Source organism: Podarcis melisellensis (genome assembly GCF_964234715.1).
Source record: "Podarcis melisellensis genome assembly, chromosome: 9".
Lineage (NCBI taxonomy): Eukaryota > Metazoa > Chordata > Lepidosauria > Squamata > Lacertidae > Podarcis > Podarcis melisellensis.
Window position 1 is genome coordinate 14,358,108 of NC_138541.1, and position 25,191 is coordinate 14,383,298.

At 44.2% G+C, this 25,191-nt stretch overlaps 1 protein-coding gene across 8 annotated transcripts in view; it reads right to left on the reverse strand.

Annotated features, from left to right (window-relative positions):
• MAPK10 (mitogen-activated protein kinase 10) overlaps positions 1-25,191 on the reverse strand; it is a 236,881-nt gene that overhangs the window by 10,748 nt on the left and 200,942 nt on the right. For all 8 annotated transcript variants that reach the window (XM_081925123.1, XM_081925122.1, XM_081925125.1 and 5 more), the window contains 2 exons: positions 14,847-15,029; positions 5,849-5,973 (listed from right to left, as the gene is read on the reverse strand). In XM_081925123.1, coding sequence (XP_081781249.1) covers positions 5,849-5,973; positions 14,847-15,029 — 308 coding nt within the window. The remainder of the gene's footprint in view (positions 1-5,848; positions 5,974-14,846; positions 15,030-25,191) is intronic.

The following is a 25,191-nucleotide window of genomic DNA, read 5'->3' on the forward strand; positions in this document are numbered from 1 at the left end:
TGTTTTCCCCCAAAATAGCCAAGCCAGATGATTCCTGGGAGCCCCCATACAAGAAGTCAAGAACTCTCCTCCATCACAAAAACAGCCTGGAACAAATATGGAAAGTCAGTATCTTCCTAAAGCATGGCAACAATTCTTCTATTTCCATAAAATATTTTGCTGTTCTACAAAAGCATTTGAAGCATCTTGGATTGTAATGTCAACCTGGGAACCCTAATCCTAAAATATAATAAATGATAAGAAAACATGTAGTACAGCCAATATTGCAAAAATGGCGGCCTGTAGTCAATCGGTAAGGTATAAGTGTATGGAATAAGTAAGGCTTCCTACCACACATTGCAAACACTCCAGTCAGTAGGAGTCAAAAGTCAATATATTCCTAAATGGCAGCACAAGGGAAGCAATTGTTTACTAGTACTCAGAGGTCAAAAAAGTCAGGTTGGCGTTTGGTTGTATTTTCCTACAATCCGTCTCCAGCTTGTCCTTCATTCATTGTGAATGAACAGCATGTCGCCGGAGTAATAATATACATTTCCCTCTAGTTAGAAGCAGGTCACAGCCTGGCATTTAAAGAAAGACCACCAGCGTCTACAACTTTTTAAACCTGCCAGAGAGAGAGAAAACGAAGGCTTTTGCCTTCCTTCTGCCATTTCCCAAACGCGTTACACTCCCCGCCATTTGAACGAGGCATCATAATTTTATGGCTCTTCTGTAGCCTATGAAAGGATCGTGAACTTTTTAAAATAGGCTTATAAAATGAGAGTTTAACTGGCTCTGGCTTCTGCACCTTGGCTGGAATGTCATCCCCCTTCCTTTGTCCTCACTTGCAAGCTCACACTGTAAATCCCAGGAAGATGTTCGGGGTCATTACCTCTAGGTTAATCTCTTGACACAAAACCATTGCCATTTGCTACATAGACCAAGCTATAGATATATATTTAAATGCTCCCTGTTCCCCTCTGCTGTGCTTCAGCCAATTATTCAGAGGCCCCCTTGTGTAAATCTGATACTTTTGGCTTTATTTCCTTTTTCCTCCCACAGCCAAGTTTAGTAGGCCAAGTGGTGGGGTGGATATTTTTCTTCCGGGGAGATGATGGGTATTATGCACACATTGAATTCCCAGTTTGGGGTTTTGTAGCTTTCAAGAAGAACAGAATAAAAAGGGGGGAACCCTGCAGACAATTAGAAAAACAAAAATATCAATGTGTGTGATCATTAATAAATATCAGTATGTGTGTTCATCAATTGATGTGAGCAGCAAGGCGAAGGTAAAGGGACCGCTGACCATTAGGTCCAGTCATGACCGACTCTGGGGTTGCATGCTCATCTCGCTTTATTGTCCGAAGGAGCCAGCATACAGCTTCCAGGTAATGTGGCCAGCATGACTAAGCTGCTTCTGGTGAACCAGAGCAGCGCACAGAAACGCTGTTTACCTTCCCACCAGAGCAGTACCTATTTATCTACTTGCACTTTGACATGCTTTCGAACTGCTAGGTTGGCAAGAGCAGGGACCAAGCAACGGGAGCTCACCCCACCGTGGGGATTCAAACCGCCAACCTTCTGATCAGCAAGTCCTAGGCTCTGTGGTTTAACCCACAGCACCACCTGCGTCCTGATGTGAGCAGTAGTCAGATGTAAAGCACATTTGAAGCATATGGTTTGCCCCCAGAGAATCCTGCAAACTGTAGTTTGTTAAGAGTGCTGGGAATTTTAATACAGAGGGATAAACTACAGGCTTGGTGAGGTCAATGGGGAGAAGAGTGGGAGGCTCAGTGAGGACGGAAGGAAGGCAGGCTTGGAGAGACAGCGGAAGCTTTGGTGAAGGCGTAGAGAGGCTGGCGTTCCTTTGCATCATCACTGGGCAGGAGGCAAAGGAAAAGCAAGGGAAGACGGTAAAATGTTGACAGGATCAGCTCAGGGCAGACTTTGCAGCCCTTCACATGCTCCCTCTTTCTGCCTCTTATGTTGAGAATGAGACAAGTGGGGGGGGGGGCAATCCACCTGCCAATCATGTGACAGCATGATTACCTCACCTGATTGACATGTGGATTGCCCTGCCCCCTGTCAAAGCTGGCCCACAATGTTCCCCACCCCTGGTCTAATGGGTTGGTGGGGAGGGTGAGGTCTGTGAGAATTAACTGGTAAGGAAAAGTCAGGAAGATGGAATAGGGTGGCATTTGAATGTAACCTGCAACAAGACAGCTTCCGTTGCAGCGATGTTCATTATCGCTACAGCACTTTTTGGGGAGACTCTGACTGCAAAGGGCATCTGTGTTTACCACTGGTTCACACGGTGCATTTCTACAAGTAATTACATCCTTGGGGATGGTTTGCCCAGAGGAAAGACAGCTGCAATTGACTACATAAATGTTTCAGTGGCTGCACCAGTGGTTTTGGATATCTTTGCCCCGAGAGACACAGATGACTCCCTATCTTGGTCGTCTTTCACAACAGACATTTCGATTTCAGACGGCTTTCACCTGCTAGGGTCATTCTTACCCACAATCACAGCCATGGTTGCTTATAAATGGAGTTTTATATATCAATTGTAGCTCATTTTAAGTATTTTAATGAAGAGCGCAGAACATAGAGGCAGCTGGAAGGAAGAGGACGCAAACACTGTACCGGAGGGAAACCTTTGAGTGAGTTTGTGCTCCCATAGAGCTATTAGCATATCTTTAAATACTGTACTAGGCGCTGGTGTATCCTTGTGTGACAGAGTGCTGTAAATTCGAAACAAAAGTGGTGGAATTATTCCCCTTGCAATGTATTGGAATAAATGACTGCAAACTTCTGATAATTACTGATTAGCATTACACAGCCATGTGGGGTTGATGCCTTTGGCCATATGCACCTCCAACGTTCTCAGGTCCCGTTGTCAAAGCAGAAAAGGACACAAGCTTGCAGACCTGGTACCTCATCGCTATGGTAACTGAGCACCTCGCAAACGCTAATGAATTTACTCCCACAGCAACACTGGCATTGGGAAAGATTATGAGATGCTCTCTAGGGCATATTGTGAAGCTTGCTAGGATTGATTATACCTCCTGTAACTGCATACTAACACCTGACCTCTTCCCCCAGAGGGCAAATGGAGAACTAATGACACTTATGGCACTACTATGGCTTGCTATTGTCATTCTCCTTTCCTACTAACTACCAACATCAAAACTGCAGATTGTGACTGGAAAGAAAATATTCCATTTCCTCCAACATTCTACTCCAGTTAACCTCTTAATGATTCATTTATTTCTTATTTAATTTCATTTCGCTTATTAACTACATTTCACTGCTGGCCAACAGCCAAAGCTCTCTGAGCTCTTCAGCAAACCGAGGATAAAAATATAAAATACAATAACATAACAATAAGACTGCAAAAGAAATGAAAAGGACCTCAAGGTAAAATCAACAGCAGAGGAAAACAGGGGTGCACCAACACATTTTCAAAATAGAGGGCGAGAAAGGGAGAACAAGGCGTTTGCTGGCTACAGAAAATATCACAATGTAGACACCCGTCAGACTTCTCTAGGGAGGGCATTCCAGACTCAGTGGTAGTTACTATATTCTGTAGCGGCAGCTAAGTTTGGTGAAATGTGTGAAACATGGACAAACATATGTAAAATACTCCACATATGAACCACAAAGAAAATGATTACAAAACTGATATTCAGATAGTAGTTGACACCTAATGAGATGAATCAAACAGTGTTGGCAAAGTCACTTATATAATGCAGACAGAGTCCGAAGATAAAAGAAATCCTGATAGCACTTTACTAAGCAAACCAGACAAAAAATGGATTCATGAATAGCTTTTAAGATTGTGGAATATGGTTTATATGATCAAATTCACAGGCATAACCAAAACTTGACTGGGGACGCAACAAAACGATCAGCTGAGAGAAAAACGAAGCCCAATTATTCATTTTTCAAAGAATAAAGTTCAGGATATCATTTTTCAGTACTCCCTATGAGGCATAATCTACTTGGTTGCTGTTTTATGTATTCCTTGTTACCAGATTATATTCCACATTTATTGTTCTATTTAATACAACTAAGCAATACTGCCATCTCTCCTTAACTATTGTTATTACAATGCACCCTTTTCTACATTCTGCCATTATTGTTCTTTTATTCGTTTTAAAGCAATTGTTTCACCATGGCAGTTTTATCTTCTTGAACTTGCTATTACTGTTGAGGAAGGGAACTGTAGGGAAAATAATTATATTCATAAATAGCACCATGTTGTTGTTGTTGTTGTTATCATCATCATCATCTTCATATTGTAAAAAAAATTATTTCATTTTGTCCTATTGCTTATCAACGGCATTGGGTTGATCTGGAGCCAAGTGAGGATTCCCAGGTAAGATCCTCCCTCTATTGTGTGGGCAGGTAATCCCTCCCCTACGTGGCCTGGTCTCCTTGGCAACGCTCCCCCCAGGTGGGATTGGACAACTGACTAAGGTAGGCGGAGACCTCCAGGTGTCTCACCTGAGGGAAGGCAAAGCGAGGCCTATGCTGTTGGAGCCGCTCCAGATCTAGGGGCTGCATGCGTCCACGCAAAGGGCGCCCCCCGTTTTAAGCAGGGAGCGGTCATTGCTTATCAACGGCATTGGGTATTATGGGAAGGATAAAAACAGTATCTCTGTCAACTATTTATCATGTTCTAGCTTCTTCATCATTAATAGAATTAGAATTACAGAGTTAAAGGAGTCACAAAGTGACAAAATCCAGGCAAGAAGTCTATGCAAAGGTTTGCATTGGCCAATGCTGTGGACTCTGGCCAAACAAAACAAACAATAGAACCAGAGGACTGGAGAAGCTTTTGAGTTGGGGGAAATCAATAGGATGGAAAAGAAAAACAGGGGGGAAATCATACTGTTGCCTGACGAGTGACACAGGACAAATAGATTTCAGTCTGCTTTTCAGCTCCCTCCAGTGTCTTATACTTGTAGTCCAGGAGAGCCACAAACCCCAGAAACTTCTGCCCTCCCCATGCCACACTTTAGTCACCCACTGCTACTAAAAAAAGAATAATGCAACAGAAGTGATTTAGACTATAAAGACATCAGTTGCACATTATCCAGCGAGTTGGAAAAACTTGTCCCAATTCAAATCAGAATTAGGAATCTGTCTGTTTCAGTTTCTCACAGTTTCTCATTTTTGCAGTCTTTAAGCTCAGTTCAATCCATTTCCACATCTGTAACTTTTTTTATAAAAAAAAGATGGCACAGAAAATTTGCCCACATTTTTGTGTGAGTTTATCTTATATTTATTATTACAGTGGTACCTCGGGTTAAGTACTTAATTCGTTCCGGAGGTCCTTTCTTAACCTGAAACTGTTCTTAACTTGAAGCACCACTTTAGCTAATGGGGCCTCCTGCTGCCACCGCGCCGCCAAAGCATGATTTCTGTTCTCATCCTGAAGCAAAGTTCTTAACCCGAGGTACTATTTCTGGGTTAGCGGAGTCTGTAACCTGAAGCGTATGTAACCTGAAGCGTATGTAACCTGAAGCGTATGTAACCCGAGGCACCACTGTACTTGTACTTATAGCCCATCCTTTAGCAAACGGTTTCAGGCTGTTTTACACGAGTATAATTGAAAGAAGTACAATTTAATGTACAATTTAAATGATCACCAAAAAAAAGCAGACAATTTTGGAATAATGAAACAGCAGCAGAGAATCGCAGTGCGCAACAATGCACGCATAATACTTTTCTCTTTCTTTCTTTTTTGCAAATGCTTTCCCCTAAAATGCAAACTGAACAAATTCCTCCTTTCGCATTGCTAGCTGAACGCTGGTTTGTGATAACCGGAAAAGCTTAGTGTAAAGAACAATGTTTTACTTACCGCCTCCACTTCTGCTGGGTCATACCAGACATTAATGTATGGATGCTGTAAGGCTTCGTCCACTGATATCCGTTTGGCTGGGTCAATCACTAGCATCTTTGACAAAAGGTCCCTGGCTTGGCTAGCTGGAGCAAGGAAACCAAAAGAGAAAATGTGTCAGAGCAGGGATCTCCACACCAGGAAGGGGCTGAAGAGGCAATCAACGTGATGTCAAATTCAGACAAGTTAAAGCCAAGCAATGCACTAATTTATTGTACAGCAAAATGCTCTTTAATAGGCAGAGAGAGCGCTAGAACATTGATAGATATCTCTGGTAGACCTTGTTGTCATTCATGGTAACCATTCCAAGATGACGTTTATGGTTTTCATTTATAAAAATGGAGTTAGATTAACACATCCACCTTCCCCTTCCATGCTCTTTATAATAAGTCGATATTCTTTGTATTAAAAAAAAAATTCATTGCAATGTGCACTCACACTATATTGTGGGTGCCTTTTGCGGGATCGTGTGTGGTGCTGCAGTTCCACACTTTTTCTGGGTCTGCAATCTCACGCAGGTCACATGACTTGTGCAGGATTTCAGACCTGGAAGATGGTGTCCTAGATTTGGGTCACGTCACCTTGGAGAGTATGCAATTCTCAGCAATTGGCATTCTGGGGCCTAGAGTGCCTCAGACAGTCGAGGCAGAACACGACACTTTTTGCCAACATTTGCATTCCTTTACGTTCTCTTCATTTGAACAATCTCTCTTCTCTGCAAAGTTGTCATTTCTACTGACTGTTCTCAAGTTTAAGAAGCAGGAATTTAGCATATCCCTTAGCTACAATGCTGATAAGGCTGATGGGATGGTAATTAGCTGTGAGGTGCCTATCCTTCTTCTAACAGAAGAACAGTCCCTGATGGAATCACACTGGCAGCATTCCCAAAATGGAATAATTTATAAATAGTTTGACCCTACTGCATTCCTGATAATTTAAAACCCCTCTCTAGGGATTATATCCCCCTCAGAAGGGTAATTACTAGACAAGTAATCAACTAATCCAATCATATTGGAGTCTGAAGCAGGAACACAAAAATACCTTCCAGGTCTCCGGGAATACACAGGTGAAAATTGGAGAAATAATATTATTATTCCATAATAATAATTTTACTATTTATACCCCGCCCATCTGACTGCATTGCCCCAGTCACTCTGGACAGCTTCCAACACACACACACACAAATTATATATATATATATATTAATTATGAAACATTTTAAAACTTTCCTATACAGGGCTGTTTTCAGATGGCTCGGGGGTCAGGTAACATACCCTCTAACATTTCTCCAAAGAAAATAAGGATGTCCTAAGGAAAAGCCAGATATTCCGGGGTCAAATAAAACACTGGGATGGCTTCTGTAAATTTGGGACTGTCCCTGGAAAATAGGGCCACTTGGAGGGTCTGCTGGACTTGAGACACTGGTTATTAATGGTTTGGAGGCCTAATAATAATATATAATATTGATTTATTTCTTACCTGCCCTTCACCCTAAGGTCCTAGGGCGGGTTACAGTATTACAAAACAATATTAAAACAACTTACAACCATAAAAATAAGGTGGGTCCTAATGAACGTTAAATGGGGCACAGTTGGCGCTGTGGTCTAAACCACTGAGCCTAGGGCTTGCCAATCGAAAGGTCGGCAGTTCAAATCCCTGTGACGGGGTGAGTTCCCATTGTTCAGTCCCAGCTCTTGTCAACCTAGCAGTTCAAAAGTACATCAAAGTGCAAGTAGATAAATAGGTACCGCTCCGGCGGGAAGGTAAACGGCGTTTCTGTGCACTGCTCTGGTATCGCCAGAAGCGGCTTAGTCATGCTGGCCACATGACCTGGAAAAACTGTCTGCGGACAAACGTAGGCTACCTCGGCCAGTAAAGCGAGATGAGCGCCACAACCCCAGAGTCGTTCACGACTGGACTTAACTGTCAGGGGTCCTTTACCTTTAAAGAACATAAACCTCAAGTGATGAAAGCTATGGTAAAGAGGTGCACCTTTAGCATTCTTCAACAGTAGTATAATGAAGGTGCCAGAAGCATCTCTGTGGGGAGCGAGTTCCACCGCTTAGGGGCCACCACAGAGAATGCCCTCTCCCGGGCTGCCAGCTGCCCCCAAACCTCTGAGGGTGTAGGAACAAACAAGAGGGTCTCCTCTACTGATCTCAGGAGGGCCTGTATGGAAGGAGGCAGTCTTTCAGATATTTGTGACCTGAGTTCTTTTAGGGCTTTAAACAGCAACCTTGAATTCAGCTTGGAAACAAACTGTCAACCAACGCAGCTGTTTTAAAACAGGGGTTATAGGAGATTTAAATGGAGGAAGGATAAAAGAAAAACAGGAACTGGTGGAGCTGGTTTACTAATGAGTGCCTTGGATTACTAAATCATTTATCTATTTCTATTATTTCTATGCCATCCTTTACCCAGAGATCTCAGGATTTGTTTTAATTGCCCTCGCTGGATGAAATCCAATAACTGTTTTCAAAAAGTAAGTGTGTCCATGGTTGAAAACCACTTAAATATGTCATCTTTTCCTCAACAAAGAGTTTAATTGCAGGATGAGAGTCATCTGATAAACTGACCTTTTTTCCTTTCCAGCACACCCTCAACCAGCGCTATGATTTTTACCCTCAACTGCCCTTAATTAAAATCAGCACTTATGTGCAGGAAAAAGAACTAATGGGTATAAAGGCTCGCAATTCTAACAAAGAGCCTCTGTTGCATAAAGACGTATGAATTAGAAACATCTCCAGTTCATTGTAAAAGTATTTACAGGGTGGGTATATTTCATGCAATTTGGACAGGATTCAAAAATGGACCCCTGTCTTCTTTCTTGGGCGATTCCTCGTAGGCGAGTAAAATTGTCTTCCGTAAACACAGTTTTAACAATGAGTCCGTAAGTGACTGTGGAGGCCAATTTTGGATCCACACATCCTTCCACAGTGGGGACATTGGTTTCCAGGCATGAGTTGATCACGGTGTGGATTTGCCAAGCGTGCCTTCCCCTTAGAACATTTCTCCCTTGTGTCCTGAGTTCGAGTGTCTTCAAAGTCCATGATACCTTTGGTAAAGGCTGTTCTTCAATTGGAGCATTCGCAGGCAAGTGTTTCCCAGTTGTTGGTGTTTATACTACATTTTTTTAAAAAAATTGCCTTGAGACAGTCTTTAAACCTCTTTTGTTGACCACCAGCATTACGCTTTCCATTTTTAAGTTTGGAATAGAGTAGTTGCTTTGGAAGATGATAATCAGGCATCTGTTGGTGGCCGCTAGCAATGCAGAGCACCATCAGAATTTTACAGAATCGTCAGATGAAACATTATCTCCAGTGCTTTCTCTGCAGACAGCAATGTAGGTAAAAAAATACCCATCTGAAGCACGGGACCCATTCCGTTCAAGGATTTCAAATTTAAGTTGCACATCGATTCTGACATAGCTACTTCTGCAATGTTAATATGGCCATCTTAAGACTGCCTGGAGGGATAAAAAAATAGCCATCCAGCTTGATCCCTATTTTGATGGCAATAACTACACCTCTGTTCCTGATATGAAGAAGCAATAATATCAGCATCAGAACCCAAACCTGTCAGATTACTGCAGCATCACTTGCCTAAATCCACTCTATTTTCAGAGAAGTAATTGCCTCTGTGTTACAGAAAGCCACTGAGCGGCAAGCCGACAAAGAGATGGCTATTCGTATCTCCTAGGAATTGTTGAGCCTCTGGGAGTCGCCAGTTAAACATGGAATCTGGACAAGAGAGACCAAGCCTTGAGCCACCCTGACAGAAGGAGCTTCATTAATTTCCCAGATGAAAGCTCATTTGAATGACTGACAAGCAGGAGGAACGGCAGAATTTTCTCTCTCGTTCTCCTGTATCTGTCAATCAAAGCATTCATACAGTCACACCAAATGTGAGTGTGAATCCAGTCCTGTTTTCCTCGCAGAAAAGGATTTGTGCCATCAAAATATTGTTAATGTTAATTTTTAAAAAGCTATCCATATGCTAAGTGCTCCGTGGACGATAGTATTCTTCTTAATTATTGGCACATTAATTCCGTATCTGACATACAAAAACCCACACTCGGTCACCGTTGACTGGGTGTTTTTAAAGAAGCAACCAAACTGCAAAAATATTCTGATGGTATGCCTTTCTTCCAAGTACAACGGAGTATTTATAGCCATGCACGTTTATTCTGGATGAATCCAGAATAAATACCATCTTATGGGCCCATACTTCTAAAAGCTTAATGCAGGTTAGGAAGTATAAAGGTAAAGGTAAAGGTAAAGGGACCCCTGACCATTAGGTCCAGTCGTGGCTGACTCTGGGGTTGCGGCACTCATCTCACTTTATTAGCTGAGGGAGCTGGCGTACAACTTCCGGGTCATGTGGCCAGGATGACTAAGCCGCTTCCGGCGAACCAGAGCAGCGCACGGAAACGCCGTTTAACTTCCAACCAGAGTGGTACCTATTCATCTACTTGCACTTTGATGTGCTTTCGAACTGCTAGGTTGGCAGGAGCAGGGACCAAGCAACGGGAGCTCACCCTGTCACGGGGATTCAAACTGCCGACCTTCTGATCGGCAAGTCCTAGGCTCTGTGGTTTAACCCACAGAGCCACCCACGTCCCTAAAAAGTATATGTGCACACATTTATTGAAAGTGGGGGGGGGGGCGGGCAGGGGCAAAGCTAATAATAATTTAATCTAATAATTTATTATTTATACCCTGCCCATCTGGCTGGGCTTCCCCAGCCACTCTGGGCGGCTTCCAAAAAAACAATAAAATACTGTAATACATCAAACATTAAAAGCTTCCCTAACCAGGGCTGCCTTCAGATGTCTTCTGAAAGTCTGGCATCATGCTCTGGCATCGGGGGCGGAGAGCAGACAGGGGCATGGCGTGCGTGCCGGAGCGTGGCGCCTGGCATGGTGGGGGGTGCGCAGCGCATGTCTGCGGGGAGGCAGCCACAATGATACCCCCTCCCCGATGATGCCGGGGTCAGTGTGCCCCCCCTTTCCTCTGCCGGGGGGGGAGCGACCCACGTCCCACACTTTCTGCTCATGAAGCAGAGGTTCACATACAAAATACACGGATGCAAATGAAGAACAGGGCAACTCCAGCCCTCCAGATGTGGCGGAGATGCAATTCTCATCACTGAAGATGCTTGCTGGGGCTGGTGAAGTTGTAGTTTGGCAACATCTGGAGGACCAAAGGTTCCCCACACCTGATGTAAAATAAACCTAATTTGGATATTTGGGCCGGGACCCAGATTTCAAGGTGTCTACTAACTCCCCCAGAGCTGCAATTTGCACCTTCCAGAGATTCTCCCAAACTTCAACAGAAGCTTTTCAAGGGGTACCAGGAGGTGCAGCAGAAAGTAGAAGAGCTCCTTTGCACAAGGAGAACACAGCACACAAAATCTTGCTGTCAATACTTGGGGGTTCTGTTTAATTTTGGTCTTTGTTCTTATTTTCCAAATGTCAGGGGAGGGGAAGAATGGAAAGTGGACAGAGAAAAGGAAGAAATCAGAGGTGTCATACATCAAAAAGAAAATGGATCTGTGGGGTAGCTTAGTAAAACTAACAGCTGGAGCTGATAGGAAATTTGCTCAAAGGGTCAGCACCCATGATCTGTGTCATGTGAATCCCCATTTAAACCAACATGTCATCGGGTGTCTTGTACCATCACCCACAAAGCATACATTAAAGCAGTTGGAATAGTTGTGCTACAATTGTTCTTGTAATCACCTTTTTTTGTACCTACAAGCGAAAGAAAGAGCAAGGGGCTTTGAAAATTATTGCATTTAAACAGATGATAGGTTGACTAGCTTATGAATTCTGCTGAAAAAGTAATGAACGTAAGGAACTTCATGACCATAAAGGAGGTTCCATAAATTGCTTCCACAGGTGACAGCCAAATGTCAAAATATCACCTTCTGCTGCATGACGGAGCAGGTTTGGTTTCCAGCATGCCAAACACCTTCTTTAAAAGGTTTGGGGGCATCTTGTCAAGGGAATATATTTTTAGGAAATAGATCGGGGCAGGAAATCAGGACTGGGGATGGGGGAGCCATATCTGCATGTGTGCAAAAATATGTTTGCTTTCATCCAGGGAGTGAAAGAAGATCTTAATTATCTTTCTCTCTACATCTGCTTCAAATCCCTTGTAAGTCCATTATTGTGCTTGGTTATTGTGGTGGGCTGGGGCGGGGAAGGGAGGGTGGGATAATAGAGAGCTCTCAGTGCTTCTGAAGCCATTTGGCCAGACCTTCAATCACCCCCCAGAGTGCAGACAAACAGCCTTGCTGTATGATGGGAAACGGCATTCTGGGTAATGACATGCAAATTGCCGCAGATTAAAAAACATTATGCATCACCGTTACAGGCAACCTTGGGAATCCATGTGTGCAAAACTGATACACACTTTTGGAAGCTTCCAAAACGCTAATCGGAAACCTTTTCTGTACAAAACACACACATCAATCGCTGTTTTCTCGGAAAAGCTTGCCGTCCCTGTTGAAGTTAACCGCGGCCTCCGCTGGTGTTTAAAATCATCTTGTCATTGCAGACAATGGCATCTGCTCATCTAGTGCCACTGTAATCAAGGCAGGACTGGGCTTCCAGTGTCAGACTTTGGCTGAATGTGGCACTGTGTGCTTCTCAACTGACAAAAGCCTGAAACCAGAGCAATTTGAACCAGCAGCCCTCCCATTTTAATTCTTCCCAGGAAGGTCTCGTGCATTTTTGTACGCAGCTTAGGGGATTTGCTTCAAACAAAGGATGGGGAGGTGCTGGGGGGGCCCAATCCAGTCCCTTCCCCACGTGCAGCATTGGGCACAAGAATATGGTTACCTGATTTTTTCAGTGAATCTGGGGACATTTTATTTTATTTTTTGAAGCTGAGTAGCAACAGGGAGTCAGTAGTGGGGATGGTGAGGCAAAAGACCCTGGGCCCAAACAGACATGCATATTGTATAAAGGTGCAAAGCCCTTCTTTCGCACCCTGTGAAACATAAATGCACAGTTTTTTAAAAAACTGAGCAACAGCGTGCCGCCCGCCCATGACTCCCAAGCCTCCCCCGATCTCCTTCCCCCTTCCTCCTTTGTTTTGACAGATCAGGGAAGGCTCAGGAGTCACAGGCAGGCGGTCGTTGCCCAGGAGGGGCCAGCCTGGTAGTGCAGTTGGCTCTGGCTGGCTTCAGGAGCTGCTCGCTGCTGTGGCGCCTGCCATTTTTCCAGGCTGGCTCCGGGCTGCTGAGGCTGCCGCTGCCACGTTTCCCAGGGACAGATTTGCAAAACTGGGGACATTCTGAGATGAAATTTGTCCAGGGGCAGATTTGCAAATCCGGGGACTGTCCCCAGGAATCAGGGACATCTGGTAACCCTACACAAGAGAGCATGAAGGAAATTGGTAATGGACAATTCCTCTATGCAGGAGGGGAAGATGTTGGCAGACGGCTTAATTTTTTTTTAAAAAAATAAATATTTATTAAACATTAAAAGCTTCCCTAACCAGGGCTGCCTTCAGATGGCTTTCCTTGGTATGCAGGAAGTTGCCTTATGCTGATTCAAGGCTTTGATTCCTCTAGCTCAGCACTGTTTACATTGACCTGGAAGCAGCCCTCCAGGCTTTCAAGCAGGAGACAGTGCTCTTTGGGGTGTCTGGAACTGGACCTGCCTGAGCTGACATTGGTGGTCCCAGAGGTGGTGTTGAAGACTTCACAGACTGGTCCTGAGGGACATCAACATCCATGCTGAGGCCCCTCACTCAGGGCAAGCCATGACAACCATGGCACTATCTCCAACATGTCACCAGCCCAAGGTGCTGGCTGGGCAAGAAGAGCATGATCTGAGAACAGGGGATATTAACATCAGCCTCTTATCAGGGTTGGATCACCTCCTGTTGGGGATTTAGGTGTTCAGCAGTTTCCCCCTCCTGCAGAGGAGGAGAGGGACCTATTCAGATGGTCTGCCTTCAAGGCTGGCAGATCCCTTTGGTTTCCAGATGGCTCTAGAGAACTTTACAGCTAATACAACTGGTTCTCCTGCTGAAGCCCTGGCTGATCCGTGGAATATACAGATGGCCCAGGCTGTTGACACAATCACCCTGGAGTGCCCTCTTCCACTTGATGGAGCCCAGCTGGCTCCTTGGTATACAACAGAGCTGAGGGCAATAATACGAGCCAGGAGAGGAGCTTGAATACAAGTGGAGAAAAACTCCAGACGAATGCAAGCAGACCCTCGTGAGTGCTGATCACCGAGCCTGCTCAATGGCAGTGAATACAGCAAATAAGGCATACTTTGCTGTTTCCACTGCAGCTTGTTGTAGTGGAAGGGCCTTTTACAGTCTGGCCTGAAGGAGGTGCTAGAATAGATAGTGGCTCATTGTGACCTGTTTGCAAAATCACTTGCATCTTCCAGGACTTCTGATTCCACTGTGATTCTTCAAATCTGTGTTTTTATATTGTAAACTGTCCTGTGATCCTTGGGTGGAGGGCAGTACAGAAATTAATAATAAATAAAATTGCTTCACTGTTTGTTAATGGGACAGCGGCAGAGACTGAACGAAAAATGGTTGGCAACTTTTCCTTTGAAATGTGGAGATTTGACCACAACCTTCTAGCAGGCTACTGTCCCTGTGACATTTCTAGTAGCATGGTTAGTAAATGTGTCACTTTGCAGTGTTTTCATGTAGGAACTTTAAAATACCCATGAGCTTGTCTCCAGCTACTTGTGTGCATGGGTTAATGGAGGACACATTTTCCAAGCCATGGTCTAAAGAGGAACATGAAGCTATACATAGATTTAGATCTGGTCAGTGTCTGGAAGGCTGACCGCTACATATGCTACCTTGAGTTCCATGATGGAAGAAAGAGGAGAAATAAACGTAATAAAGACATTTCAAATGCAATGCCTAATCTCATAGAACTTGTTCATGCATGGTTCATAGCCCTCCTTTACTCTTACCTTTGAGTTTGTTGTGTTCTGAATCGGCTGGGAAGAGAGAGTCTGGGAAGAGTTTGGGGAAAGTGAGGCCGGCGTATTTAGGTCGGTTTTCCACATAGTTCCGCACTGTGGGCTGGAGTTTCTTCATGAATTCTGGGCAGGGGGTTCCGAGCTGTTCAATTACCTTATTCCACTGGTCAATATCTGAGCAGAGATAGTTAAGGAAAGAAGAGGTGCAGATTCCCCAACCCCATTCTCAAGCATTTCTCCCAGTTTCGAAGTGATTGGCACATTTGGTGTTTGAAGAAGACTGATGTTGAAACTCAAAACCAGTGGTTCACTTTGGGAGCAATATCACGTTAAAGCAATTCCATCCGTCACCCACATAATCCCAACGTATTCTATTAAAGCGTGGTTTTGCCTCACTGGTTTGCGTGCGATTATGGCGAAATTCGTACACTCACTTTGTGGTTCGGCGCCCATCACAAACCTGCACTGCTCACAACTCCCTGCCTTTCCATTCTTACCACATCACTAGCTTAGAGGTGCTTTATTACAATCCTGTGGAGTACTTTTCATGCCACCATTGGCAGCCCTAATGGGGAAGGACAACCAACGTGAATTATCCACATGACTTATCCGTCCATGTGATCAAATCATCCAGACATTGCCAAGATGGTGTGGGAGCCACTGACGAGGCAATAACTTTGCAGTGGCAACTATATCAGCAGCTGAACCACAAAGGTAATGTATAAATTGGCTTAAATAAGGCTTAGCATCATGATCCCATATCAACCATGAGTTTCCTCATGAGGTATCCAACTTTCTCAAAGCCTATTATTCGAGCAAAGTAGTTCTGCTTGTTGTTACTCTCAGAGAACTCAACAAAGACAATGGAAGTACATTTCATGAGCGGATCAGGGAATGAATGTTGTGCCAGCTTGCTCTATTCATCAGAACTGAATTGAACAGAAGTGAATTGAAAGTCCAGAGGTATACAAAATTGTGTGACCTCTTTGCAAGACCTCTCTGCCAAGGTAATTTCGCCTCTCTTTTTTGCACCTAATTATTCATGAGACACCTTGTATTATTTAAAAGCACAGGTTCTTCTAGGAAATAAGATGCTGCATAATGGAAGACACCCAGAATAAGTACCAGTAGGTAGAAATGCAGGTGATTTGTACACATGCATGAAGGTACATGCATTCTGTCTGTCAATTACATGTAGCAACCACTACTGGGGGAGAGATATAATTCTTGCTCCATTGTGTGCAAGCTAAACCCAAATGTTCCGGCTTCATCTTCTTTGCACAATTTTAAAAATATGGTTTGGCTTCCCCATGGCAGAAAATGAACCACAATGACCATTTTTTTCAAGCCGAAGTACTTCCACATGGAAATGTGTGGCAACCACTCTCCAGCTCCTTGGGCAACCATCACTACTCCTTGCTGCAGTAAATTTGTGGTTGTTAATAAAGCCCTAAATGGCCTTCCAGGCAAATTCCAGAACACAGAAGTCACTGTTCAGAAGCCTTAAAATCTACAATGTCAAATCAGGTGACAATAGGGGCATTGCTGTATACATTTTATATCCTGGTTCTCACACCAAGAAACGTCGTTTTGAAGTGCCCTGCTCACATATGCATCACTGCTCATAGCTGAAGTGTCTTATTTCTTCCTGTTTCCTAATACTAGAACCCAGGGCCATGCAATGGAGTACATGATTCAGAATGGACCAAAGGAAGAATGTCTTCAGGCAGTGCATAAAACAATATAATCTGCTGCCACAAGAGCCAATTTCAACAAGTGGATTAGACAAATGCATGGAAGGTGAGGCTATCAATAGCTACTAGTCACGGTGGCTGGATGCTATCTCCAGGAGAAGAGGCAACATGCCTCTTCATACCACTGGGGATCAACAGCAGGACAGGGCTATCCACCCTGGGCTTCCCAGAGGCACCTGGGTAGCCACTGGGCAAACCAGGATGCTGAACTGGACAGGCCTTTGGTTTGATCTATTAGGGCTGCTTCTCTGTTTTCTTAGGCTCTTACTCTGCCATAGTATGTCCTGATTTGAAACAAAGTGGGTGATAGTTCTTTGGTTAAATATATACTAGAAAATGAAACAAAACTATCTGTTGTTCAAAATGAATCTCACCAGCGCAGTCCATGAAATGGCAAGCTGCGCACTGCACGTCATTCTGCACTTATGAGCCTGCATTGGCATGCATATGTTCTAGCATCTGAACTCGGCCCTCCAGATGTTTTTGGCCTACAACACCCTTGATCCCTAGCTAGCAGGACCAGTGGTCAGGGATGATGGGAATTGTAGTCTCAAAACATCTGGGGGGCTGAGTTTGAGGAAGCCTGAGCAGGAGTGAGATCCACCCAACCCCAACTCAGATATTTGATGTCTAGTGACCAGGGAACCAGGAGATAGAACCCTGGAGACTTTAACAACTAAACCTAATGCTTCTTAAAGATGCCCACAACCATCCTCCCCCAAAAAGGCAAAAGTGATTCATGTGAGATGTACCAGGAAAATTAGGAATGTCCCACGAGTGTGTGAGATTGGGATGGAAGTGGGGAGGAACAGACCAAGAATTCAGCAGATATGAGTGGAACATACTGCTCACATTCCACTGAGTAGAGTAGGGTTGTTGCTATCAAAGGGTTAAAAGAGTAGCAGAAACGCTCTAATCACTGAGCAGCTGGAGGTCATTAGGCTTCCAGGAACATGAGTCTGTATAAATAGTCCCCCTGTTTGTTTGTTCTTCCCCTTCTCCCTTTTGGGTGTGTGTTTTGCTGAGATGTGTGGTTCGTCGCCAGGATTGTTTTTTGGTGTTTTGTAAATAAACCTTATTTTTGATTTACAAACTGCATGCTCCAGGACTCCTTTTTGGGAAGATGCTGCCTCTCCTGCCCTTCTTAGCTGCTGCGCGAAATCCTCTGCCGTGGTGAGACTTTTAAAGAAGGAAGTGCACTGGGCATTTACATTAAACTAATTAAAGTTTAATGGGACAGGTTATGGATGTTTGTACATCAAGAAGGAGATAAGGAGAGCAGTTCAGAGTGATTTATGCAAGGACTGGAGTGAAGACAGAAGCGGTTGCCGACAACGAAAGCCTCCAAAGCAGCTTGAGTCCTGCAACGTGCCTAGAAAAGTTTTAAAGAGGCACTGCGCAGTTTGTACTCGCTGGAAGACGTCTGATTCCTCAAGGAGCCACCTCAGCAGCTGGGAGACGGTCTACAGGTGTGTGAGTATCGTTCCTAAGCCCCAGGGAGGATGGCAGAGTCCCAGGAAAGTTTTACTGTCCCGTTTACGCGACTCAATGGGAAAAATTGGCAAGATTGGAAGGCTAGAGTAAGGGTTTGGTTGCAAGCAAAAGAGTTGTGGAGCTGTACTGAAGCACCGCCTTTACAGGCAGCTGCAGACGCGTCTGCAGAAGCCAAAGCAGCAGCAGCAGCTTCACAGAAACGCGACAGGAAAGCCCAAGGTCTACTAGTTTTGGCAGTGGGACCAGAGCAAATGCCTTATGTTTCTGAGTTAAAGAACACGCATGAGGTCTGGACGGTTCTGCAGCGGTTAAATTCCAGAAACACTGCGGGGGCCAAGATCCATGCTACAAGATGTTTGTTTGATTTACGTCTCCAACCGGGAGCGTGTGTGAAAGAACATATTGCCAAAATGGTGTCTGCCTTTAATCAACTAAGACAGCTGGGCATTCCTTTCTCTATGGAGCAGCAGTCATACATATTGTTGTCTTCTCTTGATAAAAGCTATGAGACTCTAGCTCTAACTTTGGAAGCTATGCCTTCAACTGAATTAACCCTTGAATACATTTCTTCTCGGCTTGCGGATGAACAGGATAAAAGGCAAAGAGAAAGAGGTTTGTCTTTAAAGGGGAGTTATGCTGTGCCTAAGAGTGTTGATGCTGAGTTTGAGCACACAGTAAATGCTTTTGCAGCTAGACACTGTTTTCGCTGTGGTTCCCCTTCCCACCTAATCAGGAATTGCACACGTGAACCTGGTCAAGACAGCAACAAGGCCGTCACCCCTAGTTACCAGACAAGGAGTTCCAGGGGACGTCGAAGAAGAGGAGGAGGTCGTGGCTACTCCCACAGCACACAGCACATGGCTTCAGCAATGGCGTTGATGCAAGGGCATGGCCAAGGCAGCAATCTACGCTGGTTGATCGACAGTGGTGCATCTCACCACCTGGTGGCGCCATCTAGTGTACGTTTGCAGAATTGCAGACATTTGCAAACCCCTAAAGTTGTGACAATGGCAGATTCAACTAAACGTTCCTTAGAGACTGTAGGCACAGTGTTCTTAAATTGTTTGCAAACAGAAATTGATGCCTACGTGCTAAAGGGACTGAAGGGGTGTATTTTGTCTGTGTCAGAACTTGATAGAAATGGGTTTAAAACTGTGTTTGAAAATGGGGTTTGCACTATTTCAAAGAATAACGTATCTCTTTTGCAGGTGGAATGCAGAAATGGGTTATATTATTTTGAGACAAGTCCAGATGAAGTTGAACAGGTTCATGCTGGTTGTGTGAACACGCCTACCCATAATTCTTGTGTTCATTTATGGCACCGCCGTTTAGGGCATATTAATTTTCAGTATGTTAAAAGGCAACCTGAATTATCAGAAGGGTGCAAATTGAACAAATGTACTAAGTATTTGGATTGTACTGCATGCAAAAGTGCGAAGGTTCATAGATGCAGCTATCCCAGTTCAGATAGGAAATCTGACAAAGTATTCCAACTTGTGCATATGGACCTATGTGGCCCAATGCCTGTTGCTAGCATGGGAGGTTCGAAGTATGCACTGTGTCTCTCGGATGACAAAACAAAGGTTACATGGTTTTTTCCTCTCAAAACAAAAGCAGATACTGCAGAAACAGTTAAAAATTGGGTTCATGCGGTAGAACTTGAATTCGGTACTAGAGTACTTGCTTTTCAGACAGACAGAGGGTCAGAATTTACCGGGTCTGTGTTGCAGAATTTCTTTAAGAAAAAGGGAATTAAGCATCGTCTGTCTACACCTTATTCCCCCCAAGAAGGAGGCGTGGCCGAACGTAAAAATAGGGTTCTGCAAGAGTTGGCAAACTCTATGTTGTTTGATGCTAAACTTCCTCAAAGTTACTGGGCGGAAGCCTGGCAGGCGGCTACTCATATTCTGAACCGAGTATATAATTCGGTAATTGATACTACGCCTTATTTTGCTTTATATGGGAAGAAGCCCAAAGTTAATTACTTTCGGGTGTTTGGATCTCAAGCCTATGTACTTATCCCAAAAGCGTTAAGGAAAAAGGGAAGTCCAAGGGCTAGGAAACTCATCTTTTGCGGGTACGAACCACATGCCAAATCTTGGAGGTTTGTGGACCCAGGTGGGGATACTACAAGAGTGGTCCTCAGTAGGAGCGCTGATTTTTGTGAGCAGTCCGGATGGACTCACTTACACGCTAACCCTGACATTTTGAGAGATGATTTAGGCATTCATGCTGAGAAAGAAAGTCCAGAGAGTGATGAGCCAGAAGGGGATGGTGCACATGGTTCAGATGCAGATTCTGATCAGGCACGAGGTTCTTCTCCTAAGGTAGAAAAGCCAGAATCTAGGAGTGCTCCAACTTCGCCAGTCAGTAGGCCTAGCAGACAGCAAAAGCAAAGCAGGTCACCTGCAACACCAAGCCCAAGGGAGGTATCTAAACGGAGGTCTTTATCCCTAGAGGCACGTCCAGACATAAAGTCTGAGACAGATTCTGACAGCCAACGGTCAGAGGGGGCACAAGAGGAGCAATTGCGCAGGTCAAAACGCGCCACGAAGGGCAAGCCGCCAGAGCGGTTTAAGGTGACAAGTGTATACGTAAATATGGCACAGTGTGAGCCAGAAAGCTATATGGAAGTACAACAGCTTCCAAGCTCAGAAGCCGTAAAGTGGCAGGAAGCAATGGAAAAAGAGATGGCTTCAATGAAGTCTCTCGGTGTGTTTACAAGTACAGAGCTTCCGAAAGGGCAACAAGCTGTAGGTTGTCGATGGGTATATCGTTTAAAGCCCACAACTACTGAAGAGTTGCAATATAAAGCCCGACTAGTTGCAAAAGGGTTTTCGCAGCGCAAAGGTGTTCACTATTCTCAAATCTATGCCCCTACTTCAAGATCGGAGTCATTAAGAATGCTTCTAGCCTCTTCAGCTAAGAAGGGAAATAAGCTGTTTCATTTTGATGTCAATGTGGCTTATTTAAATGCAGACTTACAGGAGGAAGTCTATATGACACCACCACCAGGTTTTGAAGGAGACAAGCCAAACCAGGTCTGGCGCCTACACAAATCCATTTATGGGTTGAAACAGTCCGCCCGTAATTGGAATTCCTGCTTAAACGATGCTCTAGAGAGCATGGGGTTCAGAAAGAGCGCAGCAGATGCGTGTCTTTATCTAAAAGGCTCGGGATGTGAACAAGAAGCAGTTTTGATATTTGTTGACGATTTATTATACAGTGGAAAGGATGATAAACTTGCACAACAATTTGCCACAAAGCTTGGAGAAAGGTTTCAGATAAAATCACTAGGCAATGTATCTGTTTATCTAGGAGTTAAAATTCAGCAAGATGAAAATGGTAACTATTGGCTTAGCCAAGAAGCTAAAATCCAGCAGTTGCTGGAAAGGTTTAAAATGAACAACTGTGCTGGTGTTAAAACCCCAATGGAGTTAAGTTACACAAAGGATGCTCAAACTGAGCAAAAGGCAGAGTTCTGTAATCCCGGGGTTTACCAGTCAGCGATAGGCAGTCTACTCCACATTGCACAGTGGACTCGGCCCGATATAACATATGCTGTCAACATGCTGTGTAGACAAGCTGAAAAACCATCAATGCATGCTTGGCAAGGAGTAAAAAGAGTTTTAAGGTATCTCCAAACTACCAAAAGCTTTCGCTTAAAACTATCAGCAGAGGGCAGCACACAACTTGAATGTTGGGCCGACAGCAGTTGGGCAGATGCTGGACCAGATAGAAAATCAGTGTCAGGAATGGCGATAAAATTTGGAAATGCACTAATTGGTTGGAGATCAAGAAAACAATCACTTATAGCTTTAAGTTCAACTGAATCTGAGTTCAATGCGTTATCAGATATATGTAGAGAACTGGAATTTTATAAGCAACTGGTACAAGAATTGTTTGGAGAATGTTCCCTACCTATCAGAGTGTGGGAAGACAATCAACCTTGTATTAAACTAGCTAAATCAGGTCAATTCAAGGCGCACACAAAACACTTGGATATCCGTTATCAAAATGTATGCCAAAGTGTAAAACAAGGTTTAATTGAACTAAAGTATTGTCCAAGCCAAGAAAATCTCGCAGACGGTTTTACAAAAGCTTTGAGTCCGCAATCTCATAAATGTTTCTGTTCAGGTTTAAATTTGTATTAAGGTTGGTACAGCTCAGTGTTACGAGCGAGAGGGGGTGTTGCTATCAAAGGGTTAAAAGAGTAGCAGAAACGCTCTAATCACTGAGCAGCTGGAGGTCATTAGGCTTCCAGGAACATGAGTCTGTATAAATAGTCCCCCTGTTTGTTTGTTCTTCCCCTTCTCCCTTTTGGGTGTGTGTTTTGCTGAGATGTGTGGTTCGTCGCCAGGATTGTTTTTTGGTGTTTTGTAAATAAACCTTATTTTTGATTTACAAACCGCATGCTCCAGGACTCCTTTTTGGGAAGATGCTGCCTCTCCTGCCCTTCTTAGCTGCTGCGCGAAATCCTCTGCCGTGGTGAGACTTTTAAAGAAGGAAGTGCACTGGGCATTTACATTAAACTAATTAAAGTTTAATGGGACAAGGGTGAAGTTGAGAAGCAACAGATTGATAAAGCTAAACTAGGGTAGTTTAACAGATCTCTTGTTAAAAAGCTGTAGACAGGTAGGAAAGATGTTGGGGACTATTGTTAAGTATGGATGGGTACCTGCCAACATCTACACCCCATCAGGTAGCCCAGTATTGACCCACCCCCATACCCCTCATTTTGATCATCCAGCTGGTCATTACTGCCTGCCCACTTGCCCTCTCCAAGAGTGACAAGCAAGGAGGAGGAAGAAGAAAAAGACATCCACTTGCCTTGGTCTCTACTTGTTGGAAGTGGTATGGATTGGCCCAGAGGAGTGGGCAAGCAAACAGGAAGTGGTGACCATGGGAAGGAAGAAGGGGAGACCCAAAGGCCTCTTGACTAAGTGCCAACTCCGCCTCCCATAAACCTGGAACTGACACTAGACAGTTCTTTTGGGCACAGAAATCAGTATGTTGGAAGCCACAGAGATGAATGCCAGACATGTTGGCATCATTTCATATAAATCACATGGATGAGGAAAGAATATTTTTTAATATTCGGAGAAAATAGGCTGAGTTACTGCCACTGGCTTAGCTACTTTCCAGTTAAGGAGGACACCACCCCCTTCCCAACACAAGAAGACCCTTCTTCCATCAATTTTGTGGCATCTCTAACTTCTAATTCTTTTCACAATGAGAGTGGGAGAGACACATAAAACCAGCGCCCAATCTGAACTACATATAAAGTACCTGAAGCCCCACTAATACTGAGAGGAATGGAGAAACTCGCAGAAATATAACCACCCTCACAATCACGATCAGAAAATCATCTACTCAAGGACAGGTACAACAAGTAACTTGATACCTTTGATTGGGCCACTCCTGCCAGTACAGCAGTGGGAAAGGACTTTTGATTGTAACATACGGAAATGAAAACACAACGGGAATATTAGGTTATTATAGAGCAATCCGCAACCCTTATCAGTATATACAGTACAAAGATTAGATCCACTGAGATTAGGTGAAGGGATGAAATGCTTTAATAACAGGCTGGGTACATGCAGGTTGGCTCAAAAACACACCAACACTTAAAGCAGCTGCAAATATGGGTCATAGCACAGCACAAATTCTAAGCATTTTGTCTCCTTGGGGAGTTCACAGCACAAATACCCATGCTGTTGGGCCACCCAGAAGGCTCACTGTGCTTTATAAAATGCCCAGGGAATTACAGGATCACCAGCCGACGAGACACATACTACTCACAGAGCGGGAAATACAAATGCAGTCATTTAGGATCATTCCAGCTTGCGGTTTCTAGTTCGCTGGCGTTACTAACAGTGTAGCGCTGCTAAGAGACACCGTTCTAGCACACAGACACGGAATCAGGAACATGGCGTGCTAAGACTATGCAGCAGCACAGTCCAAGGCACTGCAAGCAGTACTCAAATTATTAGGGTGGAGGGAGGAGGGATGGCAAGCTTTCATGAAGTTCACCTGTTCCAACCCGCCCGTCCCTTCCAATTGTAGCCACGCCCCCTCTATTTTTGCATTCTAATAACAGTATCTAAGGGGAGCATCAAAAAATGTCAGGGGCCTTCTTTCGCACCCTGTGAAACTTAAATGCGCAGGGGAGAATTAAGATTAGTAGGATGTATGGTGTGATGTTAAAAAAAACAATCCAAAAAAACTAAGAGAATTCCCCAAACACCTTCCAGCCATTGCATTTATTACCAGTATTCTTTTAAGTAAACAGTGTGTTCCTCTGTTAAGCCTACCCTCTTCCCATCCCTACGGAACCTAGGATTTGCGATTTTTGTAAGCATGAACAAGCACAGATCCATGGAGGAACATCTGCACTGGTGCCAGCACTTCTTGGATCTGTCTAGATTACCTGTTTGTGTACGTCTGACAGGGTGAGTAACGAAAGCTGCTACCAAATTAGAGTTAGCCATGAATTTCAACATCCTGTTATGCTTTGCCCTAACTGGTATTGGTGGGCATGGGGGACCATGTTATGGCACGACCTGGTTATTGGTGGGCATAGGAGCCAACTCCTAGAGGCCGAGGTCCCTTTGGGCTCCCCAATAAAATATTTGAGCCCCCCTTCCCCCCCAAAAAAAACACACTGTTGGACATTGCTATTCAAATGGTTTATGCCACATCTTGTGCCCACCTGGAAATATCTTATTCAAGTTGGTACCCCTGTAGGTGTCTCTGCTTTTTAAGATGCTGTCACCTTGCCAACAAAGGTCTGTATAGTTAAAGCTATTGTTTTCCCAGTAGTGATGGATGGAAGTGAGAACTGGACCATAAAGAAGGCCGGTCGCCGAATAATTGATGCTTTTGAATTATGGCACTGGATGAGACTCTTGAGAGTCCCATGGACTGCAAGAAGATCAAACCTCTCCATTCTGAAGGAAATCAGCCCTGAGTGCTCACTAGAAGGACAGATCCTGAAGCAGAGGCTCCAATACTTTGGCACCTCATGAGAAGAGAAGACTCCCTGGAAAAACCCTGATGTTGGGAAAGATGGAGGGCACAAGGAGAAG